The sequence below is a fragment of the Haplochromis burtoni genome, unplaced genomic scaffold, assembly GCF_018398535.1.
Source record: "Haplochromis burtoni strain Fernald_Lab_line unplaced genomic scaffold, NCSU_Asbu1 Contig_2, whole genome shotgun sequence".
In the NCBI taxonomy this organism is placed as follows: Eukaryota; Metazoa; Chordata; class Actinopteri; order Cichliformes; family Cichlidae; genus Haplochromis; species Haplochromis burtoni.
In genome coordinates this window covers 3,161,319-3,186,297 of record NW_024582363.1, presented here as the reverse complement: position 1 = coordinate 3,186,297, position 24,979 = coordinate 3,161,319, and the positions used below count along the sequence as shown (strand labels likewise).

Sequence of the window (24,979 nt, the reverse complement as noted above, 5' to 3'; positions counted from 1 at the left end):
ATCACATGTCCTCTTTTAAAAGCAAGAATGTGAAACTAAGCTCTTTCTGTAGTTTATTGCACTTTTATTAGTTGTGTTTGCATCTGTTGACAGGATCATTCCTGAAGAGCACTTCAACATGAAAAAGGCAATTTATGAGGTGGAGCGTGATGCAAGTCTGTGTTGGTTTTGGTCTTTACTGCAGGTCTGATGTGACCTTTTTTTCTGTGCAGTAATTGAACCTTGATGATATGACATGAGCCATGACATTTCTACAAAGGACAACAAGGGTGGCTGTGGCAGGAAGTAGAGGAGGTCATCAACATTTGGACAGGCTTCTCTAGCGCACATATTGATGTACCTTACTTGAATCCTAAATTAACCCCAAACTATGTATAGGTGTGTGAGTATGCATGATATATAGATAGTAGCTACAGGAAAATAGTCACGAAGACTCACAAAATACAATATGAATTTCAACTAAATTCTAGGTGAGTAGCCAGACCTTCCATCCATTTTAATCCATTTACTTCATTTCAATTACAAAAGTGAAATTTAAAAATTAATTGCTTTTAGCCAAATATATTTAGCACAGCATTTCATTTAAATTATACACAAAGCTGCAGCCTTTCAGCACTCAGGTGGCATTGCTGCCTGGAAAAAACCTTAAAACCATTTTGCTCCAATCCCAGTGAAATCTCAGATCACACGCTGCAAATCAGCCCTCATTTTTTCTAGTCGTATAGCCATATCTTTGTGCAATTTTAGCAGAACTGAACTGACAAATTCATAAAATGCCAACTCAAAACACTAAGCTACCAGCGCCTCCAGGACAACTTTTGCCAGAATAACGTACACACTTCTGCAGACAAACTCACAAGTTGAAAATAGTACCAACTATGCTGTCAAAGCTGGCAATAATATATCTTTGTTGAAAATGTTTCATGATTTTTTTTTTAAATAAAGCTGTCAGTGTACGCTGAGCATTGCCTCGATTAACTTGTAACTACTTTCTATTCTTGAATTCTGTCATTTTTAACGAGTATAAATCCAGATATTTGGTTTCCCATCAGAAACCTTCCTAATAGCTACTAAAACACGGAATACCTTAAATGAATCAAGATACTAGGATCCCATAAGGCTGCAAACTGTTTAAGTGGTATTGATTTGAACTTGACACAAGTGCTCAGAGCAGAGCAGTTAACACAATTGCCTTTGACCAATAAGCTGTAACATTAGAGCAATATATTTGCAATACTGTCTCACGAAATTTCAGTTATGACCTCTTCTGGAGCTGTGCAATAATAAACAGTAAATCAGTTAGTGCCTGAGGGCTTACTCATTGACTTTCTCAACTTTTTGAAAACTCTGCTCAGGCTCCTCAGGGTTTGTGCTTTTTGAGTTCCTTGAAATGTTTTATGTTTACTCTAAAAAATCTTAACCACACATGAGATAAGGACTTCACTTGGCAGGCCACAGTTCTCCCCGAGCCCCACATTGCATCTGAATGTTAAAGTCTCGTGTGGCAGGGGCTTCACTCCAGGAGCAGGGAATCCACTTTGAGGTAAGGCAAATCAGGCTGACACTGGCGCCATCACATGGTGATGTTAGGAATGACATCGTAAAAAGTCTGTTGAAGCAACATACACTATAGCCTTCATCAACAGGATGAGGATATTATGCTAAATATTTTTTAACAAAGCATTTGAGTCCAGGGCACAGCTTTCTGATAAGACATTTAAGGCCGTTCATACATACTATTAATAAGTAATAAATCATTTCCTAATGTTTTCAGAAGTGTAACTTTATTATCTTTATGAGAGTAAACGACTGTTTAATCACATGTGTAATAAGACAAATCCTGAAAAAACAGAGACTAATATCACTTAAAATGGGGCACTTTATGCTCTATAATAGTACAGCTCAAAGACAAAATTATATTCAATGTAAAAAAATTCTTTGCAAACATTTATTGCTTTAGGTTTGGAAGATTTTTATTTATTTTATGCTGAAATTCACTTAATTCAGATATAGTGTTTTGATAGAAACATGACTTTTTTACTGTACTGAGTGATGATACTGCTATTAAAACCACTAATGAATGGGGTTGTGCTTCTAAGTTTCTAATAATCCCTTAGCAGTGAGAATTTTGTTGTTGTACTGAACATATTAAAAAGCTCACTACAAAAACAAGGAGGATTTTCCATTGTAATAATGTTGGCATCAATAGGTTACAACTGAACTATAATGTAACAGTAAATTGTTTAACAACTAATAGCAAATACATCACCTTATAAACTCATCATTGACTGTGATTTGTTCAAATCTAGTATTATGATTGCATTTTCCCCCTACAAAAGAAGAAGCATGTGAAGGCTAGACAAACAGAGTATTAAAATTGATAATAAGCGGTGTATTTTACCAATGGAAACTAATGAGAAGACAATAAAACACCACATGTTGCTGTCAAGAGCCATAAAAGTGTTTGATGTGCCTGACCGTGTGATGATAAAAGATTGAGTAGTGAATTAATTTTTAAAAAGAATGGAGGCGGAAGAGGACAGTATAAATCCTTTATAAAAAAAAGAAATGTATTCTCTGATCTCTCCTTTGATAAATTATTATTATTTATTTTTAGCTTTTTTTCTACCTTTCAGCTTGTCAGAAAGCTGGAACACTACTGGAGGGATTTGTAGTAATCAAATATCTGTGGGACATAAGGTTTTTAACTGTCAGCACACAGCATTGTCATGGAAGAAGTGTTTTCAGATGTTGCTTCTAGTCATAGTTTGGTCTTAGAATGAAGGCCACAAGTAATGAATATTTCTTGGAGTGTTTTTCTCGGTCATGGTGAGCTTAAAAAACAGAGGCATAGTTGTTGGATTCTTTTTTCTTTTCTTTTTTTTTACTAAAATCTAAGAAAGACTTAAACACTTAAAGGACTGCAATCCATATGATTATGGACTGAAATACTTTATTTAATTGTTTTAATCCCAGAACACATTATCACTTAGTGATGTGGAAAATTATTCAGATATTTATTCAGATTTCAGACAAATGCTGACTCGACCTCAGTAATGAAATGATCTGGGCAGGGCTACTGTGACCTTGCAGAACACATTTTTACTGGGAACTCAAGTATTAATACGCCAGTTATAGCAAAATTTCACACAGTTTCATGTGCCAGTTAAACTGTTCAAAAGAAAAGTTGTCTTGCATCAACGTGGCATATTTGTGTCCAAACAAACAAAACATCATTTTTTTAACTGCTTATTAGCTAAAAATTGATTTGAAAGAGTCCTGCAAATCACATTTTCTTAATAAATGCCACTCTTTTTTAGAGGCATACAATTCTAAAAATGCAATATGCAACTTAATGGAAATCATAACTTTTGTTTAAAAAAATAATTTGGACAATATTTTGATTTACAACAAAACTGTAGTTAAATTAAATAGTTAATTATAACTACTACTGTGCCATTTACAGTTAATATCTGTGTGTATGTGTATTAAATATCTGTAAATGTATATGTTAATGGAGTTATACAACCAAATACATGTAACAAATTGTAAGAAAGGATTTATGATAGGGTGGGGCATGAACAAAAAGAAAAAGTGGGTATTATTTACTGAAGGAGCTGGGATTAAAAGAAAGTATAAATAAAAAATAAATATTATATTTTCTATATATATTGTATTATTTTAAAATGTTCAAAATAAAGTCATACACTATATTACAGTAATGTACAGTCTGGTAAAATTGTATTATGTATTTGTTTGTCTTATCAAATTTTTATACCTGAGGTCATTATTATCTTGTCAACTGTATTTGTCAGCAGCTCCCCTATGATACTATGCACTGGTTAAGCAAAGATTTAATCCCTGCATCATGGTCTATATATGAAATAATTTAATTATAGTTTTTTTCAAAGAAGTTAAATGGGTTTCTGCTCTTTATTTAAGAAGTTTGTAGTCTGACACGCAGCACTTGGTTAAGAATTCACCCGGAAGAGATTGTGGAGACCATTATTCTGTATGGCAGTTTGGAGGATATAATGAAGTTTCACCGTGGGCTCTGTAGTCATGCCTCATAGTCTAAGACACCTACTGACCGCCAATGTGCAAGACGTAGGAGGCTACCCTGAGGTTAGAACAGAACACAATTCTATGGTTGTCTGCATCACAACATGTAGTCTGTAAATATTCCTCTAACAGCCAATGTCTCAAGACAGTAGAGGATGAAAGCACTTTTCTGTTCCTGGAATTTTGATGTGTCATCAATAATAGAGAAAAGATTGGTGCAGAAGTGAGAGGGCAATAAAAAGGGGTCAAGCTGCAGGAAGAAGTTCATGATGAGGGCAGGAGTGAGGGGAAGATTAGATGTTGTTTGAGCTCTGAATACAGATGGTTTCATTCTGTGGTGATTTTTGCACACTTCCACAATTTCGACAGCTAAATACAGAAACGCTGTCGCTCCACTGGAGTTACTGAATGCGTACTAGCAGAAGAAAAATGCTGTGAACCAGGGCTAAGTCAGTGGATATATTAATGGCTCATATTGTGAGCAATAATTTGCTTCACTAATTTTATTTACAGTAATACAATAAATACAGATTAGATGGCAGAGTGAAATGTCATTAGTTTAAACCTGTTAATCTTTTCAATCGACCAGAAACAAAACAAAAACACTTTTGCAAGTTCAATGCTTATGCTTAAGCTCAATGTTTTAAAGTGTTAATATCTTCATAGGAAAGACTATAAGTAATTAGTGCATTGCTCCTTCTCCATCACTCCAGGATCTACCACAATTTCTGTGCTGTGCTGATTATATTTGTTGGGAGTGCTGAGCTCAGGGTCTACATGCCAAACTCTAACTGCTGCAAAAAAAGAATGCACAATGTGATGTGAAACTGATTCACAAGGAAAAGCTGCTGAAAAGTCTACTGCCTATTAGAGAAAATTTCCTCAAGAAAATTAACATCGGAACAGCTGGGATCTCAAATAAAGCAAATACAGATGTTTTATTAGTTGCAGTCATATATTGAATACTTAATTCAGTTGTTTCATGATTGAATTAAGATTTTAAAAAAATCATGCCATCATGTTGGCACTTCAAAATAGTTATTTCTCTGATAGAGGAAAATATCTGCAAAATATCTGGATACAGTACTTATGAATCAGAGGTAAGTTAATCTTTCTTGGAGGGAAACAATAATAGCTTTTACAACAAGAGCCGAGCATTTCAGAGGTACTGTGTGCACTTTTGTATAAAACTGAAAATGGCTGTTTTATGGTAGAAAAAGATTGGTCACTAATAAGGATTTACTATAAATGCAAACCAGATGTATGCATCACCATATCAAGAACTGTAAAACACTGAAATGATTTCTCTTTAGAGTCAAATGTAAATAATATATTATAGATAATTCAGTATATTTTTTTCATAGGAATTACAGTGTGGAATGATCATATCCCACTAGAAATAAAGAAATATGTACAGTTAGTTTCAACTGTCCAAAAATGCAAAAGTTTTCTGATTATCTGCTTCTGTCATCCAGCAGGCTGTGAAATGCCTACACCGAGTTCAAAGTTGTGACTAGTTTAAAAGCAACAAAAGTTTTATCACCACAGCTAAAAAGAGGCCACGGGTGGTTCATGTAACAACAGGGAACCACACAAATAAATAAAGAGGGAGATTTTTCTTTCTCTTCAGTTACTGGCAGAGTGTTGGGCTGTCCAAGAAGCCTGAAAACCATTTTTTTTTATCATTCACATTGTCATACATACATTTACACATACATATTACATAGGCTGCTTTTGGACCTCGTAGCTGTGTAGGGAGAAAAAGACATGGTTTGCCAGAAAACAGTCAAATATATGCAATCGGCAGCAGGGAAGGTGCACAGTATTTGTTTTTCAGGAAAAGGTGGTGATCTGCTACTGTCGGCAGTTTGGTGAGGTTACATATCTTTGGTCAGCAGTGGATGCGAAATAACTGACAACATGTGCGATTACATTAACTGCCATAAATCTGAGTTCTGCTGTGTAACCATATATGGTCCATGTTACACAGTCAGCTCGTGCTCTCCTCTTCATAAGTAATCCACAAGAGTCATTGTCGGTAAACAGTACCTGCAAACTGTTCCCACTGAAGCAAAGAAGAGGGATTCTTTGAATAAGACACAGATCAAATCCTTTAAGTGTTTTAGATTCTCCACTTTGATACTGATGCCTCTCACCACAGCTGACATCTGCAGTGAGTGGATTCTTGGCACACACCATTTTTCCCTCATAACAGCTGTCTTCAAATAAACCAACAAAAATGTCCCTTCTTCACTTTCCACAGTTGGCAAAAACAACAAGTGCCTATTTTAGGCAAGGTCCAGCCAGTCTATTCTTCCCAGCTGCCACAGGACCAGAGGGCCTCCAGGGGGTACTGACTCTGGACCACCATGGAGCGGAGTGACCCTGGTAGAGAGCGCTAGCTTTGTCGGCGATAGGTCGACTGTTTGTGGGCCACCCGGGAACATGAAGCACAGCATGTTGTCTTGTAGTAATCATACACGCAGAGGCGAGCCTGGACCACCACATTGCAGTTGAAGTATTTGTCTCTGCAGTTCTCATCTGAATACAAAATAAGAGTTGATAATATAATTCAATAAAGATATGGCAGTGGAGCCACAGAGTTTCAGGGAAACTGGGAGGACATTCCCTTTATTATGCTCACAATGTCTTGATGCTAAAAATCATCAATAAATATTCATTCAGGTCAATCGTATAAAACGTTGACTGACCTATCAGAGGTATGCAGGGCTCTGGGTTGCAGTCCTCCTTCTCTTCTGGTTTCAACTGCACATCGCAGCCCTCTCTGGACAGCATGTCATCAGACAGACAGCGCACCTCTCTCACACGGAAACCTCCTTCACATGTTTTGGAGCACTTGAAGAGCAAGAGTCAGTGACAGTAATCATTCTCATATGCTTGCCCTAAAGTCAGTGAGGATATCACAGCGAATATTCTAAACATTACGATCAAAATTTGATCAACTATTTCAATTAAATTTCTAATAGGGAAAATGGGATAATCTGGTTTTGAGGTGTCAGATGTAAAAAGGTGATGCTAGGCACCAATCCGAGTTTAGTGGGCTGCTTGTGTACTGTCAGTTAAATCTGACCAGTCAGAATCCTGAAAAGAAAGGTTCAAGGGAAATTGTGCTATTGATGTACTTTAATTAGTATTAATTAAACTTTACATTTATTTAATGTCAAAAACACCAGGACACATTTTAGAGGGTTTAAATACAACTGTTACATATTAAATGATAACAAAAATGGTACATAGCAAATAAAGATTTATAACCTACTTATTTATAAGTATTTATAAGTAGGTTATAAATCTTATTATAAAATAAGATACCTATAAATATAGGTTATAAATCTTATTTATAACCTATATTTATAACCTACTTATTACCTATTAATCAGGAGACTCATCAGCTAGCTCTCACAGATAGTTAGCTCTCGGAATGGGAAAGGGGCTAAAACCTGCAATCTTTTTAATGAACAGCAGGGAGCGACTCCTCTGCTTTAAAAAGACAGATAACATAAAAGCCAAGAAAAAATAATTTATAAACTCAAAAAAAATCCTGATGAGTTTGCAATCTCACGGGCAAGTTTCAAGAAATTTTAATAAGGCTTGACATTCATTACTATTTAGAGTAAAATAAATGACAAAAATAGGATTGGCTTTAGAGCAGGGCTATGTGTGATTGGCAAGTCGCTGCTATTGGCTATGAAGTCTCCACAGAGACAGATCTACCAGTTGTGATATGCGGTTAAAAAAGTACCTAAGGCTTCAAAACAAAGTGCCCACAAACCAATGAGTGACATCACAGTGCCTACACCACTTTTATGTACAACTCAAACAACCATCTACAATAGATTTAAAGTGATTTCTTATCAGTCGTTTTAAGCACTGTGAGGATTCTAAGCATCTAAACTGTGATAGAGGGTTTTATATCTTACTCACAGCACTCCAGTCAGTGTGGTACCACTTCGCTCCACAGGCCTTGAGGCTACAGCTCTGCTGCCTGAGAGGTTTGTCCAGGGATGAGCACTCATACGGTGGCATGACAGTGAATCCTTCATTTGACTTCATCAAACACACCACTGACCTCTGCTGGGTGCCGGTGCCACACTCTGCAGAGCACTATGTTCAGTTAAACACAAAATCAAGAAAGAAAAACCCATGTGACATATTAATGTAAAGTCCTACATATCTGACAACTTCCCCGTACATACAATGTAACCTCCAGTTGTGTTCATACCTGGCTCCAGGGTCCTGTGAACCACTCAATTCGATTCTCACACGGACCGTTGTTGCAGACCTGAGAGTCTGCGGGCCGTTCGCTGCCACATCCTTCCAGAGGGAGACTGCTGATTTGGTTGGTCAGGCAGAGAACTCCCCGTGTCCGTACACCCATGCCACATTCAGCTGAGCACTGTGGAGCAAAACGTATTGGAGTTTAGGTCAAATTAATCAAGCCAATAAGAAAGTGTCTATGTTTTTATTTTTGCACAAAGTAACATTAAAGAGAGCGCAGACAAGTCAAATGTGTGCAAAGGTGGTATGAGTTTGTGAGGAGGAAATGGAGAACCTAACTGTGCCCACTTTGAAACTTCATATCTTAGCTGGCTTTGTAGTTCGTATGTTTCAAATCAAGAGGAATCTAGGCAATCCTGCAAAATTAAAGTCATTCACTTTCCTCTTTTAGTCCTATTGTATTGCCGTAAAGTTAAATGGTATCATCACTGTAAAACAAAAAACACGTGCTTCTGTTGGATTCTCATGTCATCCACTGAGGTCTTCCTTTCCCTGCAAGAACTTAATATTTGTTCATGGCTAATCTGTTCTGCTGCTTACAAAAGTCATGCAATGTAACCTGAAAGCAGGAACAGCCTAAAGCACAGCCTATGATCGCGTGGCAACCACTGTCTTTATTGATTTTATTTTCTCATAGTTTTCCTCATAGGCATGAAACTTTCTACCTGACCTTAGTTGTATGTTTCCCTGCCAAAATCATCAAAAGGTATCTATATCAGCTGGCCATCAAGAATAGCTACTTGAGTGATGAAGACAGACCTTCTGTATACAAAGACTAGCTCTGTTATTAGAAATGAATGAAAGTTACTGTGTCTCCTGCTGACACTTACCCTGTTGCCCCACTCAGTGTAGAACCAGCTCTTGGCACAAGCTCCCATATCACAGTTCTCCACATCATTGGGCCGCAGATTCATGTTGCACTCCTCATCAGGAACAAAGTCGCCCACATTGCTGACACAGTGTACCTCTCGTGACCTCTGACCCAGCCCACATGGCACAGAGCACTATGAAGATACATACTACATGGATAGTGTTGTACTATGGAGGTATGTATAGCTAAGGAGACTGTACCATTTTCTTTTCATGAGTGTGCTTATTTGCTCAATTTAGATATAAGAGTAGAGAACAGGAGTACAGATTCAAGATAACTTTCATAACTTCAGGGTCAGTTCAGAAAAGTCTTGTAAGTTAAATTAAGTCTGACTGCTGCCACTCACAGAAGTCCACTCTGAGCGAATCTGCCACTCACTGCAGATCTTTAGCTGGCAGGTACTGGCAGTTTCAGGCCGCTCCAGGTGTCGACAGCGGCTCGTGTGGACATTGAGGGTGCGGTTGGCGTAAACCTGGCGACACAAGACCTGCCGATGCTGCATGCCCAGACCGCAGGTTTTGCTGCACTCTGACCATTCTCCAATATCCCAGCTATTAAATAAAATGAAAAGCATTAGTGTCCAAAATGCGACATTCATTTGTTGTATTTTCTGTAATTTGTTCCTTTAGGGACAGAAACTGTACAAAATTAAGAGGATGTAAAAAACTTGGTTCACCTGAAAATCATCAATTTCTATATTTTAAAACAACAGTTTAAAAAAAATTGTATGAATATTTCCACATGGATGGTAAAATTTAAAATACATTCTTCCTCATCATCTCTCAGTGTGATCTGAAATGCCTGGATAGAAAATTTGCTTAAAGGATCGAACCTTGGGGTGATATTTACAGCTTATATTAAGGCTTCATTGCGTACATGCATACTATTAAGTCAACTTGCATGTAGAATAAAAAACACTTTTTAAATTTAGACATCTGCAATTTGCACTCTAGAAACAGAGGAGAAATTTCTCACAATGCTGGGCAGGGCTGCAAGTTGCAGGCCTCTTCCTGTGGACTTGGTCGGCTGCTGCTGTCACACAAAGAGTCCGATACCTGGACCTGAGTCAGCCGGTTGACACATTGAAAGATGGAATATCTGAAACCTAAAAAGTAGAAATTTAGGCACTAACTCCTGAAACAAATTTTGATTGTTGTATATACCGCATGGGAAAATCTTTTGTGCAATTAAAAGTTCAGTAAAGTCATATTTTACTCAATGTCATAAAGACCAAATGATTAATGTTTTAGCAATGCAACTTTTGAGTTTTGACTTTAGGTATAGTTTAACATGCACATGGAGACACATAATTTTTACATAATTGATAACTGGATGTAACATAATTTTAATGCCATATAAATGCAGACTTGCATCACAAACAGATATATATACACATCAAAAAAACTGTAAAACCTCAAGCAAACTTTTTTCACTGTTTTGTTATTTTATTACTCTCTCTGTAACTAAAAAGAAAAAAAAAGCTCAACATAAACTTCTTTAACTGACCTTTACCACAGGAAGCACTGCACTCTGTAGCACCAGTCAGTTTCCAGTTGTATTCTCTCTCACGTCTGGGTGGCTGTACGGAGGGTACCTGGTTTTCAGTGGGAGGAGGCGAATATCTTCCACTGCCAGCTGAATTAAAGTTTTCCTGATGATTCTGCTGGTCGTATCCATCCTGTCCATTCACAGCATTCCCTAAGATGTGAAGTGTCATCAATTTGATATACTCTATGGATAGATATAGCTAGCTATATATAGGCCTGCAACGAACACGCACTTATTAATTTATCTAAAAGTTATTTTCTCCACTGATTGTTTGCTTGGTCGTTTGTACACAGTAGGAGGGGCCAAAAGTGGGTCTTATTTACCTTCCGGCCTGCGGCTTGGTTGCTGAGGGCTCACGAGCTTCTCAGATGGGAGAATGTACTCATAGTGAACACCAGGATTTGGCTGCTGGAAGATCATCTGAGTGAAAGTAGATGAGACTTAGACAACAATTTCAAAACAGAACTGTAAGCCTTTCAACATTTGCACTTTCAAAATTTTACGCCGTTTCTCAGGTCAGCAAAAAACAAAACAAACAAACAAAAAACAAACAAACAAGGAGACCCACCACCGTAACTTTCTTGGGGTTCAAGCTGATTTTTTTTTACTCACATAAACGTCCAGAATCTCATTTGTGGGGCCTTCAGCGAGAAAGGATTCCCCAGCTGTGCTACTGATTTCATTGGGTCGGCGGTAGGTGAACATGGTCCCTGCACCCTCATACTTTCCTGGCCGGTCAATTGCCCAGTTTCCATTAATGATTGATCGCCCTGATCGGCTTCGCAAAGCTGGTAGACACAGAGAGACTGACAATCAAGACTGACAAACACATGAGAAAAACATGTAACCAAAAAGCTCTTCTATATAATTATTGTTTAATGTAAAACTATTTGGCATAATGGGATCTGTATTCTTTTTAAAAGTGGCTCAAACCCAAAAAGGTAATTACAGTAGCTAACTGAATAAAAGCTCTCACATGCACTTTCAGAGCAATGTCTTTTTCAAATGTGACAATCTGTTTGTGCTGGCAAATCTTTCATGCAAATCCTGTAACAAAATATCCCAAGAGGTTTTTCCACTGATTTCATGGATTAAATACAAAAGGGCCATTAGAAAGACATTAGAAGTGTAACATTAGACAGGCTTGTAAAAGAGTGTTTGGACAACTAAAAGCACTATTAGAGATGCAGAGCGTAGAACAAAGGCCTATTGAAGGGAAAATCAGGGATGTGATGAGGATATAGTTGATGGCTCCTGCCTGATTCTAGTCTCGTTTGCATTTTAAAACATATGTTGCTCCCTGGAACTGTGTAATCTTTTTATAAATTCAATGCATAACACCTTCAGATCATTCCTCTTTATTTTACCTTTATAAATGTGCCACAGATTTTTAAACTGAAAACATATCCACTTAGAGAACACACGTATTTTTCTTGCTATGTGTGAATGAAGAATGAAGAGTTTGTAAATGCTGTATAAGGTGCAGCAAAGTTTTTCATATAAATACTAGTATTTTTTGTCTGTACATAACTCTGTGTACTTGTGTATATAAATGGTCAGTTCAAATTAAAGAAAGCTGAGCATACTTGGCATCTAAGCAGCTGGGGTTTGAAAGACAGCCACTGAATTCGTCGTCTTAATGTTTCCAGTTTTTTATTTTTTTTATTGGGTGGTGAAATTCCGCACTTTAATTAAAAAAAGATTGTGAGTCCTGAAGGGTAAGATCCTCTGATGAAAGCATGTTTATGCACTTTCCTCAGGGAAAGCAGTTAAGGGTGGGTGGATGGGGGGTGGTGGGGGGGGACCAGGACTGCTCTCCTCTTCCTCTAAACCCAATGCTGAGTCAGGGCAAGGTTCTTATTAAACAATGTCTGACATTCCAACAGCCATTTCTGAATAAATAAGCCTCTACTGTCCCACTGTTGCACCTCAGTAAAAAGTGTGGGTCACTCAAAGGCTCCACTAAACAACGGTAAGACACAGTGGGTGGCGATATAGGCATAAGGCCAAAGAAATCCTAAAAAGCAAAATGCTGTTTAATAAAACAAATGTAACAAACAGCTCCTACCTGCTCAGGCTTATTTAGTGCTAATGTAACAAACATTTCTCACATTCATCATTTAATGATTTCTTTTCATGACTTTCTTTTCACTGGTGTCATACATGTAACACTACGCATGGCAGATGGAGGTTTTCTGACGTATGTTCTGAGCTGCTGAAAGCAGAACTCTGCAGCAAACTGTGACTAATGAAACTGTAAACCAGGATGGAAACTAAAATGCTCTATTTGCTGCGAGACAGCTAAATTAGCAGTTACCAACGACAAGCACTCTTAGAGGCCTCTTATTTAAAGTATATGGCCAACATTCAAGCATTTCTATACTGTTCACACAGTTTTAGCAACTAATACCTAAAACCTCTTTTCTCAAACAAACTAGCAGATGTCAAAATATTATTATAGTATGACTGATGTGCTGCTAAGAAACGATCTCTGTTATTTTTTTCCCCAAACATAATTCATTTAGCTGTCACATATGCAATGAAATATAATGTGATGTGAACGGAAACATTTTTATATTTGGCATCTGCGTTTAAATAAAGAATATGCCCAGCACAGCATGGCAGAGAGTAAAGACTGAGTAGGAGTAAGCACTATGGAGGAAGGTGGGGCTTTTAGATTACAGGTCATTCAGGGCCACTGTAGTCAAAAGAACATTTAAATTACTGTAGAAAGAAATAACACTCTCTTTGGCTCTATTAGGAGAGCACACGTCTCCACAATTCCACAAAGCCACAGGAGGAGATACCAGCTGTAAGACTGTACAGAACATCAGGCTTCAGTGACAACAGGTATGGCCCCGAAAGAACATGAAAGGAAGATGGAGTCGAGGGGAGTTACAACGCGACTTCAGGCACAACTGTGGTCAGGCTAATGCAGCTTAAAACACAGAGTGTATTAGTTGATATAGAGCATGGCTGAGATCCACTGAAGATTATGACTGATCTTGACTGCCTGAACGAATGCTGAACTAATAAAGAGTAACAAAAAAGTGGGAAAAAGGGTGTAATTTTAATTTAGGTGCTTTAAATTACTTGTTAGTGCTCATAATCAAAACAGTGAAATGCTAAAGCAGTTCTGTTGGCTAAAATGCTAAACTTAACTTATACATTCACCCAGCTGCAATACAGCAGCTAGAATAAAATTAAGGAAACCAGCCATGAGCAAGAAGACTCAACTGCACTAACTGGCTATTCTTCGTCAGTACAGCCACAGCACAGTATCCTGTGAGTATGTTTACCACCCACCTAGGTAGTTTCTGCTCTTCACCATCTCAGTAACATTGATCTTGGTGGCTCCTTCTGGGATCTCCACTATCTTGTGATAGCCGATCTTGGATAAACTATGTTTGAACACTCCTGAAACCAGCCTACAGGTTGAGTTGTCACCTCCACACACGCCACACTTGTCCACCACCCTTCCTGATCCGAGATACTCATCGCATCCTAGACTCTGCGGGACAGAGAGAGAAGTAATAATGAGGTAATGAGATATAGTGATAATCTTTACTTAGTGAAACAGCAGTAAAGTGTGCTAATCATAAAACATTTTTAGTGAAAAAAATAGGAATAACAGAGATTATGCAGAATAAACACAGATCATATAGATCAAAAAATCTGCTAAATAAACACAATGAAGTCATTTACTTAACTATAACATAAGAAAGGCTAATTAGCATGATCATCGTTACTTTCCAGAAGGCATCGTTTTGGAATGACAGCCTCTGAATTGATGGCAAATTTCCTCTCGACAGTATGAGGTTTCTTCATCACACTGGTGGCAATAAATTACAGGATACTTGGTCACAGTAAAAATAGAACAGTTAACATCAGCAATCCATAAATTGAGTCAAACCAGCAGTAAAAGTCTGTCGCTGTTAAACAGGTGGCCCAGAAGTCAAAACTGGTTGCAGTGCGCTACCGTACAGTCAGACATGCTAAGCTTTAGCATGTCTGACAAGCTTAAGTCCAGTACAACCACATTTACCAACATAACGGTAGGGAAAGAAATTGTGACACGAAAGAGCCACCTTCAAAACTCTAAATCAGATTACAACTTTCACCAGGCGTTAATGTAAATTCACAGATGCAGCTGATGCATTCCACTTGGTGTAACCCCAGCATACTCCACTCAGCATAAAAAAAACTGTTAAATATAACCCTCAACGAAGAAGACCAATACTGGTCGATTTCACCATTTCACATATGTTCCTGTAGTGAAATGATCTAAACAAAAATAAAGGAAGTATATAAGAAAAAAAATAGGATCATCTCCTTGGATTTTGCAGAAATAGATCACCATAAATCAGTTGCAGAACAGTGAAAATACAGAAACACAGTGGAAAATGGAGAAACAGGTGGAGAAGGGTATAAGAAAGTGATGAAAAGAGAGAGAACGGAGAGGTGGAAGAAGAAATAGTGGCCATGGGTGGACTAAGGTAGTTGGGGTGAACTCAAAATGAAATTCTTGCTCTCTCCCACCCATAGCAGGCCAGTCAGCTCTTGGCCAAAGCATCAGCTGGGCCAAAGCAAACATGAAATGCCTTCTTCAACACAGGAAATAAGTGATGGGAGAAAAGAACAGCAAACTAAGAGTGCTGAAAATTTTTTAAATAAAACTCCCAAAAGCTTTGGTGGTCAGCATGGAATTATGTTGGAAACTCTGTATGAAAATCACTAAACATAACAGAATAACATTCAGAGAAGCACCGTTGCACTTTATGATCTCACTTTACAGATCGACGAATACAGAGCAATTCAAAAGCTACAATCTGGCTGTAACGAAATGCATAATATATGGTAAAACGCATCTGAGGACATTTAAACTGGCTACAGCACAGCATATCTACCATGGAAAACAAATTAAAATGGAATCAAGTAGGGCTGTCTGTTTAAATGACTACCAATGAATGAATATCTCCTCTGCATCTCCATTTTCATCGTAAATCCCTTCAAACTAAAACAACACCATTATAGAAGCGAGGCAGCATTTGCCTGAAAAAGGGAAAAAAGTTCCTCTCATAAAACAGATGCTGACATGGTGAGAGGTTATCTGTGGACGTTTGGATGGGAAAATGTTTAAACCAAAACATGTTAATGTAGGAGTGGAGAATCTGAATAGTTAGTGCAATATATTGTGACTGTGGATGTAAAAACAACCAGGATTTTCATTCTTCTGATATGAGGAAGGGCCAAGAGATTCTACTCATATTAGAAAGGTAAGGAATTTCTCGATATCGATATCTCGATTAAAATCAATTTTTTTTTTGGTCTTGTAAGTTGTACAAAGCACTAACATTGCTCTGCATACTTTTCTGACAAACGTGAGTCCATCAAAATGATGTGAAGACGGTGACAGTTTAATACATCTTTAACATCTATATATCACTAGCTGCTACAAGTTAAACTCAAACAGAAATCTCAGTGTGGCTGTTAAAAAAAAAGAGACAACTTTTAAACCTCACCCTAGTTTCTGAGAACACGTCAATGTTTTTTTCGCCTTCTCTCTGTGGGTGGTTTGTGCCATCTGTTGAGGAAAACCACCCTGTTTTTAGTGGAACTCTAACAGGATTTTGAAAATGTCGCTAAAGCCCACCTTCATCTGGAAATGGTTACATGTGTCAGGACAGTGGAGTCGACCTTAAGTTAACTCATGAACACTGAAAACAGCATCATCTTAAAGCAGATCCTGATGATATTTTCCCACGCAATGCAGCTGGGTTAAAGTCATCACATTGCAGAGTTTTCTGTAACAAACTGAATTCTACACAGTTTTGCCAAAGGCACTTGTCACTGGAGATATCGTCTACTCCCAGAAAACACAACAAGACATTTAGAATTAGACACAGATATCCTGAGAAGTGAGCCTGAGAAGTTAGTCTCTTTCTTATTGAACAGCAAGTCTATCCTTAGTGGCCTATATTTCAATGTACTTCTCGCTGCAGCTTTAATATTTGAATACTGAAAAACAGTAGAGCAGAGACCTCAGGACCCACTGCTTAGTATTGTGGTCATGACTGAAAATCCTAAAATGATTTAATATAAATAAATAATAAAACACTAATAATGACGTCATGTAAATGCAGAGACATTAACCTCTTGAACCCAATAATCTATTGTACTCCTTTGCTTTAATGCTTTATTGCATAGCCAATACATGTCTTCTTCTTACGGCCACTCATATATGACACTGTTTGTTCATTAAAAGTAGTATTATTGTTCATATTCCAGCTTTATAACTTTGCTGTCATCAGATGATTATTTATGTTTTTAATAGGTCAAGACAATATATATAATTCTATTTTAGATTTGTTATTAAGTCGATTTTGTAGTAGAAGTATGTAAAATAGAAACGTTACAGTGTGTAAAATCTCACCACTAGATGTCAGTAGACTGCAGATTGCAGTCACCTAAGTTCTGTTTTCCCCTCTCAATTAAAGTGCATAATCCTAGCTATGGTGGCATCTGTAGAGCTCTGTTTATCTGTATTGAGGGAAGGCTTTCGATCTGCTGTCAGCTGTCAATGTGTGTTCACGTCTATTTACTTTGGACAGACGGTTCAAATTGTTTAAGGAGTCCAATGCTCTTAAATTACACCTTTACCTTTACCTAGAACGTTTCTACCTATCTAGTCACATACATAAAGAGCCATTAGGCAGAACAATTCAATTAAATTCAGTTTTAATTATATAGTGCCAAATCACAACAACAACTGCCCTGAGGCACTGTATACTGTAAGGTTAACACTCTATTAACAGGGATAGCTCAGTAGGTAGGGTGGAAGCCCCATGATCAGAAGGTCGGTGGTCCGAATCCACTGAATGGCTACCCTGAGATACCCCTGAGCAAGGTATCGTCCCTACACATTGCTGCCCACTGCTTCACTGAGTGAATGGGTTAAATGCAGAGAGGAAGTATACTTTCTTTCTTTCTATAATAATACAACAGTGATGCCCATCTCAGGCGCTGATGGTGGGCAACGTGGCACAAACCAGGACCCCTACCATTGTATTTTTAATGGATTCATTCCAAGTTAATGAGAATGGATCAATTAATGCATCATTTTGTTGGAAGCCATAATTAACAATGTACATTTATGAGTACAAAATACTTTTTTATTAAACAAACCCAAAAATGGCTTCCTGTGACTTAAAGTATTTCTTAAACAATTTTTATATTAATTATCTTATAATTATTGACCTAAAAAATTATCAATTTTAAACATCAACCACGTGATAACAGTGACTGTAGACTACCATAATCAGCTGCTTTTTCTAATATTCCAGTTTATCTAAACTCCCGTCAGTATACAGTACTGTATAGAGAGTATACGAGGCCAACAAGGGAGTGTTATATAGATCAGGACGATCTATAGTTTAGAGCAGGACATTACTAGATATATATTATTTTTGGATCTTTTTTGTACACTGTTTTAATTAACCTAACAACCAGATGACTAAAAAACTGGTGACAGACTAGACTTAAAAAGGTATACATCTATGTCTGTAACTGACTAATCCATATATATTTGCAAAATTTGAGAACCAAAATGAACATTTTGTAAAAAAACAAAAAAACAACAAAAAAAAAACAAAAAAACCCCACAGAAGCCATTAGTGTAGATTAAAAATTCTCATTTTTGAACTACAGCAATAAAATTATTTTATGAAGTTAAATGTCAATTTAAAATAATTACAGATAGAACAAATGTCCTGCTATATCCGCCAGTAAGCTGCTAAACATTCTAGTCTAAAATTTGGCACCACGGTGATAATTTGCAGTGGATTTATCACCACACAGTGCTGTATCTTTGTTTCAACAACAACTTCCTAGAAATTAGGATGATAACAAGAAAAGAAAACCAGTAAATGGATTTGAATTATCTACAGTTTTGGCACAGAAAACCAAAATACAAAGTGAGCAAATCTGTACACTGTACTGCAGAGTCACATTGTGCACTGTTAATGTAAAATAATGATTATTGAAGTTATAAAGTGTTTAAAAGAGTCAATATGCAAATCTGATGTCACATGTGCTCATATACACTACTCTTTATTGTTATTGTAACTAAAACCTTTATCAAAACATTGCAACTAAATTCTTATAAGTCTCTTAATGAGTTTAACATTATATTAAAAGGATATAAAGGGACAATACAGTAAATGATTAACACAGTGCCCATGATCAGTTTGTTGCAATTTTGCTCTTACAGAGGCCACACAGCTGTAAGGACAATACATGTTTAGAGGGAGCGAATTAATAAAATATCAGATTTGCGAAGAATGCAAAGAAATGATATTTCTCTACACAGGTGATCCAGGTGTTTTGTTTGTTTGTGGGTTTTTTTTGGTTTCTTTCTTCCCCCCTTCTCACCGTCTCTTCTCCCCTTTGGTTTTCTTTCTCTCCCTCTCTTTCTTTCATTCTTTCTCCCTGTCCTATCCCCCAGTCATGTCTGTCCCGTTTGTAGCAACCGAAAATAAAATAAATTCATAATTATAATAAAGGTCAATCAAATGGACCAATATGGCAAGGCCATGATGATCCACTTGGTAAAATAAATCTGCTTGGCATCTTTCTTGGCCTTAAGACAACAATTCTGATGGCTAAAGATCCAAACGGGACACAAAAAAAAAGAAAAAAGAAAAAAGAAAAAGAAAAGAAATGTCATGGAAAACAGGCACTCCTTGGCAGAGGAACCTCTCAAAGCAGAAAAACACTGTAACTGCTGCAGAAACTAAATCTTTTGTGAGGTTTCGCCAGGCGGGGTTATTTGTGTTTTTGCACTTTGAAAGTTTGCCACATATTAACAGGGATAACAGCTCTTTGTGACACATGTCTGGAACCTGACAACACATTTAAAGCAATTTAATCCTTGGTTGAAATGATGCTTACTTCTCAACATCATGATTTACTCACATGAAATAAATTCTTGACATTAACAGGCTCACAGAAGGCAGTGGCCTACATCTTATTTCTTACAAACTACAAAGCTCCAAGCTTGGGAAAACAAAGGCACCAGTTTCTGCACATTGTCAGATGGTGTTTAGGGTGCTGAGACAGAATCATCTGCAGCTGACAGACACATCCAGTCCTGGGGTGACAGACTGACTTACAGCAGCACATGCTTGCGGCTAGACCACCGAGCTACACTGCAACGTAGCATCCAGATGTGGGCAGCTGCACTATACCAACTAGGATCTAGGAGACTACATGAGGTCCATTGATGTGTTTTCAGTTTTAGGCTCAACATAACACAGTGATTTACATGTTATGCATTGCCAATAGAAATTTGCATATTTCAGCTTCAAAGACTTGTTTATTTGTTATGTCCAGATATAAGTAAGTTCTGTCCAACTGTCTTACACAGATAGCATGGACACAGCTACTGCAAGTATGATATTTATGTCATTCCTATAGCTTTCTTCTTTCTGTTTAATGATATGAATGCAGTAAAGCATTTTGACTTCAACAGTACATAAAAGGGTCGGCAGAAAGCACAGACAGCTGGCAGCAAGTTATAAGAAAAGAAAGCGAAAAAACCTTAAAGTGAGTAAAACTGCAGTTCCTTGAAATAGCAGTTGAGACTGGTTTCAAAAGCTAGCATTAAAATAATGATATGACAAATAATTTGTCACACTGTGTAGTCAGGCAGTACAAGACCCCTGTGCTCTGTTTTAGTGAGTAAAATTCTAGTGTTTTATTTGTTTTATTTGTACGATACACACGCCTGTAGGACGCACCCACAGTCGATATATGTACTGGGCTATTGTTTTAAGCTATAGTGTTAGTTGATAACGGAGAACTCCACTTGAAAATATGCTTCCTCCAGGCTTGAAAAAAAAACCCATAAAACAAATAAAAAGAAATCAGAGCATCAAACAATGACGGTCATAAGCCAGAGGGTGACATAGTGGCTGTATCACATTGTTCTGCGGTTGGGTTTTTTTTTTTTTATGGCAATTTGAGTTTAAAATGACAACTCTCAGGTCTGACTTTCTTACCCTGAATAACTCACATGTTGCTGGGCCAAACTCTGCAGAGAAAAAAAATGTAATGGAGGCGGTTATGAATAAAAGGATGTTTTCTCAGTCTGGAGAGGCTGCGGTGGTTAAGCCCCCCCAAGTCTTAATCCACATGAATCCACACTGGATCCCCACCATAACCTTTTAACCTGTGTTTTGGCAGTTTTTCCCTCAGCTTTCCTATCAACCCCAAAAGAAAAGCAAAATAACAATACTGTGAGCCATGAACTGCTGTCTCCTTTTCTCTATTTTCATTATACCAAATATACCAAAGCAATATTACTAACACTTGTGTAAACAAAACTGACACAAAAGTGGAGGTTTTAACTCTTTAACTGACAATGAATTAGACATCGTGCTTTCCACCAAGACGCTTCTCACAATAAAACTACTCTTACATAAAACTGCATCCTGTGATGGAATTAGTCCAGTACTGTAAAACATATTTATGAGCATAAGGTTAAAGGAGCCTGTTTGGTGCACATGTTGGGCATTTCTACAGATTCACACATAGAAAGGTTGTAAAATTCTTTGGAAAATGGCCAATGAAGTGATCATGACTTGGTCAGCTGTGACGCTCAAGTTCATCTGGAAATTCAATACAGCCCCGACTTGGCTTCCAGGTTGAGAATACAGAGGCAGTATCATCCCAACGACAAAGAATTTACAGTGGAAGTAATTTCAAGACGTGATGTTGTGTCTGGAAATGACATTATGGATATTGTACAAACATTTCTAGGACCAAAAAACAAAAAATCAGTAAAGATTGATATCAAATATGGTTGGAGGTTTGGTTTGGATTTAAATAAAATACACAAAGCGCACATCAGACCATAGTAGCATCTGTCCCCCACATGTTAAGATGCTATGGAACTTTAATTGGCTTTAATGAGGAAAGGCCTGCGACACTGCTTTTATCTCAGTCAGCACTTCAAACACATCTGTATCCGTGGAGTTAACATTACTATTGAGCTCTCGCATGACAATCTTAAACATAAACTGACATGACCGAATGATTTAGTCTTTCCTGTGTAAACAATTTAGTTTAACAACAGAGAAAGAAAATCCTCCTTCATTGTTTTGCAGATCACATTAACCTTTATGCTAATTTCTATATTTAATAATAGACTTTTCAGGAAGTAAATCAACAATATGACCAAAACTTGCAGATTTATTTTAGTTTTGGAAATCTGGTTTATAAAAAAAAGAGATGACTTTTCTCTATGCCAGTCCTCTAAACAATGTTTGCCTTGTTTTTATTTTTGAGTTTGTCCACATGTCTGTGTCCTTGGGGTTGTAGTATTTCAGACAAGAATTTAAAGAGACTGAAGGATAGTCTTTTCTATGTCCTTTAAAACCCCAAAACAAAAAGCTGTTATTGTTCAGCTTATTACCAGCAGAGCCTTAGTTAAGGAGGACAAGGAATATTAATTGCATTAAAATATAAAGCAGCAAGTTACAGTTTAAAAAAAAAAGACCCACTCTGATACCTCATACACTGTTTACTATTTCTCCCTGCGGTGACAGCTAGTGCTGGATGATAGCATATTCATTAAATACCAAAGTTACAAAAGGCTGAGTAAACAGACTTCCAGCAAACACTCTTTATCACACAGCTTTGCACAAAAACAAAAACCTGCAAAGGTCACCTTATAAGGGAAAGCTAGAGTCTTTTAACACAATATAATCTGTCCAGCTATCAAGCTTATGCAGTATTTAAGAGTTCGTTTACAAGTTTCTCCTTTAAAAAAAACAAAAAACACTGAACAGCCCGTCTTTAAGCTTAATTAAACATTAAGTGTACATGGTAGAAAAGAAACAAACTGAGATTGTCCACTGACTCTAACCCTAATTATTTCAAGATAACAATCATATTCAGTTCTGTTCAATTCAATTATATTTATATAAGCACCAAAACACAACAGTTGCCTCAAGGTATTTTATATTGTAAGGTAAAGACCCTACAGAGAAAACTCCAACAATTAGCCCCTAAGAGCAAACACTTGGCAACAGTGGGAAGGAAAAACTCCTTTTTAACAGGAAGAAACCAGGCTCAGGGAGAGGCAGCCATCTGCCATGACAAGTTGGGGTTGACGACTCGTGCAATCAATGTGTTTTCATTATATAGTTACACCAGTCACCTAGAAAGTGCATGTTCTTAGCAATTGGTCAGTTGCCACTATATATATATATATACACACACACACACACACACACACACACCGCAGGTAATTTCAGCTACATTTATACTTTTAATTTAGCCAAGCACATTTTGGCTAAATATATAGCTAAATGATTTAAATCTTCCATCACAAATGAAACATATTATGAGAAAAAGAATGATGCCAAAATAGCTTAGAGTCAGTTTATGAATGTATACATGAAAATGTCACTTCATCAATATCTCAATACTTGCAGATTTGATCAGTTTAGAACTTTTTCTCAGATTTTGCTTCTATCTCGAATATGCTGGTTTGTAGCCATAAATAGAAACCAAAGCTCTAGTGGGTTTTTTTTTTATGATAATCACTCAGCCTTCCACTCTCCAAAACACAGCATGTTTTGAAATCAATAGCAAAAAAGTTCAACCAAAATGGGCTGACAAGCTGGAATTAAAGTATTTACTGTAACATTGGATAAGCAGTAAGGACAAAACAGCTGTGGTTTAAAAAAATACAAATTGCATTGCATTTCTGTTTCTGCCGATAAAATAAACAAATAAGCAACTTACCAAAATGTTATTTTTGAATTTACAAGGTTCCACACTTGATTTCAGGCTACTGCATGAAAGCACATCTGTAACCTTTTATGTACAGAGAGAGTGGCAAGATGTTTGATCCCAACAGTAAAAAAGAAGCCTCATCCAAACCACAAAATGCCCTCACAGACTATAGAGCAAAGGGCACAGTTACTCTTAACTTCACTAAAGGCATCCATGCTTGTAAAACACTCAGAAATAGAAGTGTGATCAATCTACAGCCATTAAAACGTATAGAGTTTCTCCTGACTTCACAGCCCTGATTTAGAAGAACTGCTTTGGAAAGAGAATCACAGACTCTGAACAGCTCCTGCTGAGAACATCCACAAAAAGACAGAGACTAATCACAGGGGCTGAACAAACTAAATACTGCCAGAATTTTGCAGTGTGTGCCAGTAAAACGTATGTGATATAAACCACAATACTGCTGTAACCATAATATTCTGTTTGGGGGCCTCTGAGACTTCAGGTGGCCTTTAAGAACTCAAAAACTGAATATGAGCTGATTGCTCTGTTGTCTCCATCTGTCAATTACTGTCCCAGTTTTAACAAAAATCAGCCTCAAAACATTCATTACGCATTATATATGCTTCACAGTGGGTGCTTAATGTAGCCAGTATATTTGGGGGTTTCCTCAGCAATACATTTATCAGCCAGTTTTATCAGGATGAAACTGACAATTGTTTTGCAATTATCTGTGAATGACTTTACGGCAAACAAAACCATTGTATTCTACTGTTTTGTCAACATATCTGGTTTACAAAAAAGTCAAAATAAAACTATCTAAAGGAAAACTAAATATATGAATTGAGTTGATTTTAAATGTTGTGTTTGCAAGTAGAGCAGTGGGGTCAGTCTAATATCATACAGATATTCACAGAAAATACAGGCAAATAGTAGATATAACAGAGTTATTCCTGCACGAGGCAGTGTCAGCTGTCTTTATCCTGTAGTTATTGAGAATGTAAATTAACATCAAAGGGGTTTTCATCAATTCAGCAACGTCTTACCAACTGTTTATGTACTGATATATTATAATGTTTATTTAAGCTTGATAGGCATGTAGTTTAAAGTCATATAAAATTTGGAAAGACATCCTCATCAAGCCTGTTGGCACATCATGAGTTTACATTAACACCCGCAGGCATCTCACACTGGCCTCATTAATTCCAGGCAAATACAGGTGATGTAAAACCAGATGAGCTGATGCACAAGTGGTGACAGGCTAATGCAGGATGACAGTCTATCCTTAATAGAGCTTTAAGTACATCTTTATAGTCCCAAGACAGGCCTGACTCACTGAGTCTTCCACTAGGAGGGAAATCTAACTCCACAAGCAGCCAGTGAATGTGCTGTGGAAAA

At 37.2% G+C, this 24,979-nt stretch overlaps 1 protein-coding gene across 3 annotated transcripts in view; it reads right to left on the bottom strand.

Moving 5' to 3' along the window:
• Positions 1–3,699: 3,699 nt before the first annotated feature.
• The window catches only part of LOC102304085 (thrombospondin type-1 domain-containing protein 4), a 51,614-nt gene continuing 30,334 nt past the window's right edge, over positions 3,700–24,979 (bottom strand). For 2 of the 3 annotated variants that reach the window (XM_042218243.1, XM_005913007.3), the window contains exons 9-19: positions 14,087–14,291; positions 11,393–11,568; positions 11,104–11,200; positions 10,739–10,930; positions 10,208–10,337; positions 9,579–9,783; positions 9,192–9,365; positions 8,306–8,479; positions 8,008–8,187; positions 6,774–6,918; positions 3,700–6,603 (exon numbers count right to left, since the gene is read on the bottom strand). In XM_042218243.1, the coding sequence (XP_042074177.1) occupies positions 6,461–6,603; positions 6,774–6,918; positions 8,008–8,187; positions 8,306–8,479; positions 9,192–9,365; positions 9,579–9,783; positions 10,208–10,337; positions 10,739–10,930; positions 11,104–11,200; positions 11,393–11,568; positions 14,087–14,291 (1,821 nt within the window). In that variant the 3' untranslated portion in view covers positions 3,700–6,460. The remainder of the gene's footprint in view (positions 6,604–6,773; positions 6,919–8,007; positions 8,188–8,305; positions 8,480–9,191; positions 9,366–9,578; positions 9,784–10,207; positions 10,338–10,738; positions 10,931–11,103; positions 11,201–11,392; positions 11,569–14,086; positions 14,292–24,979) is intronic. The other variant, XM_014333494.2, reaches the window with a different exon arrangement.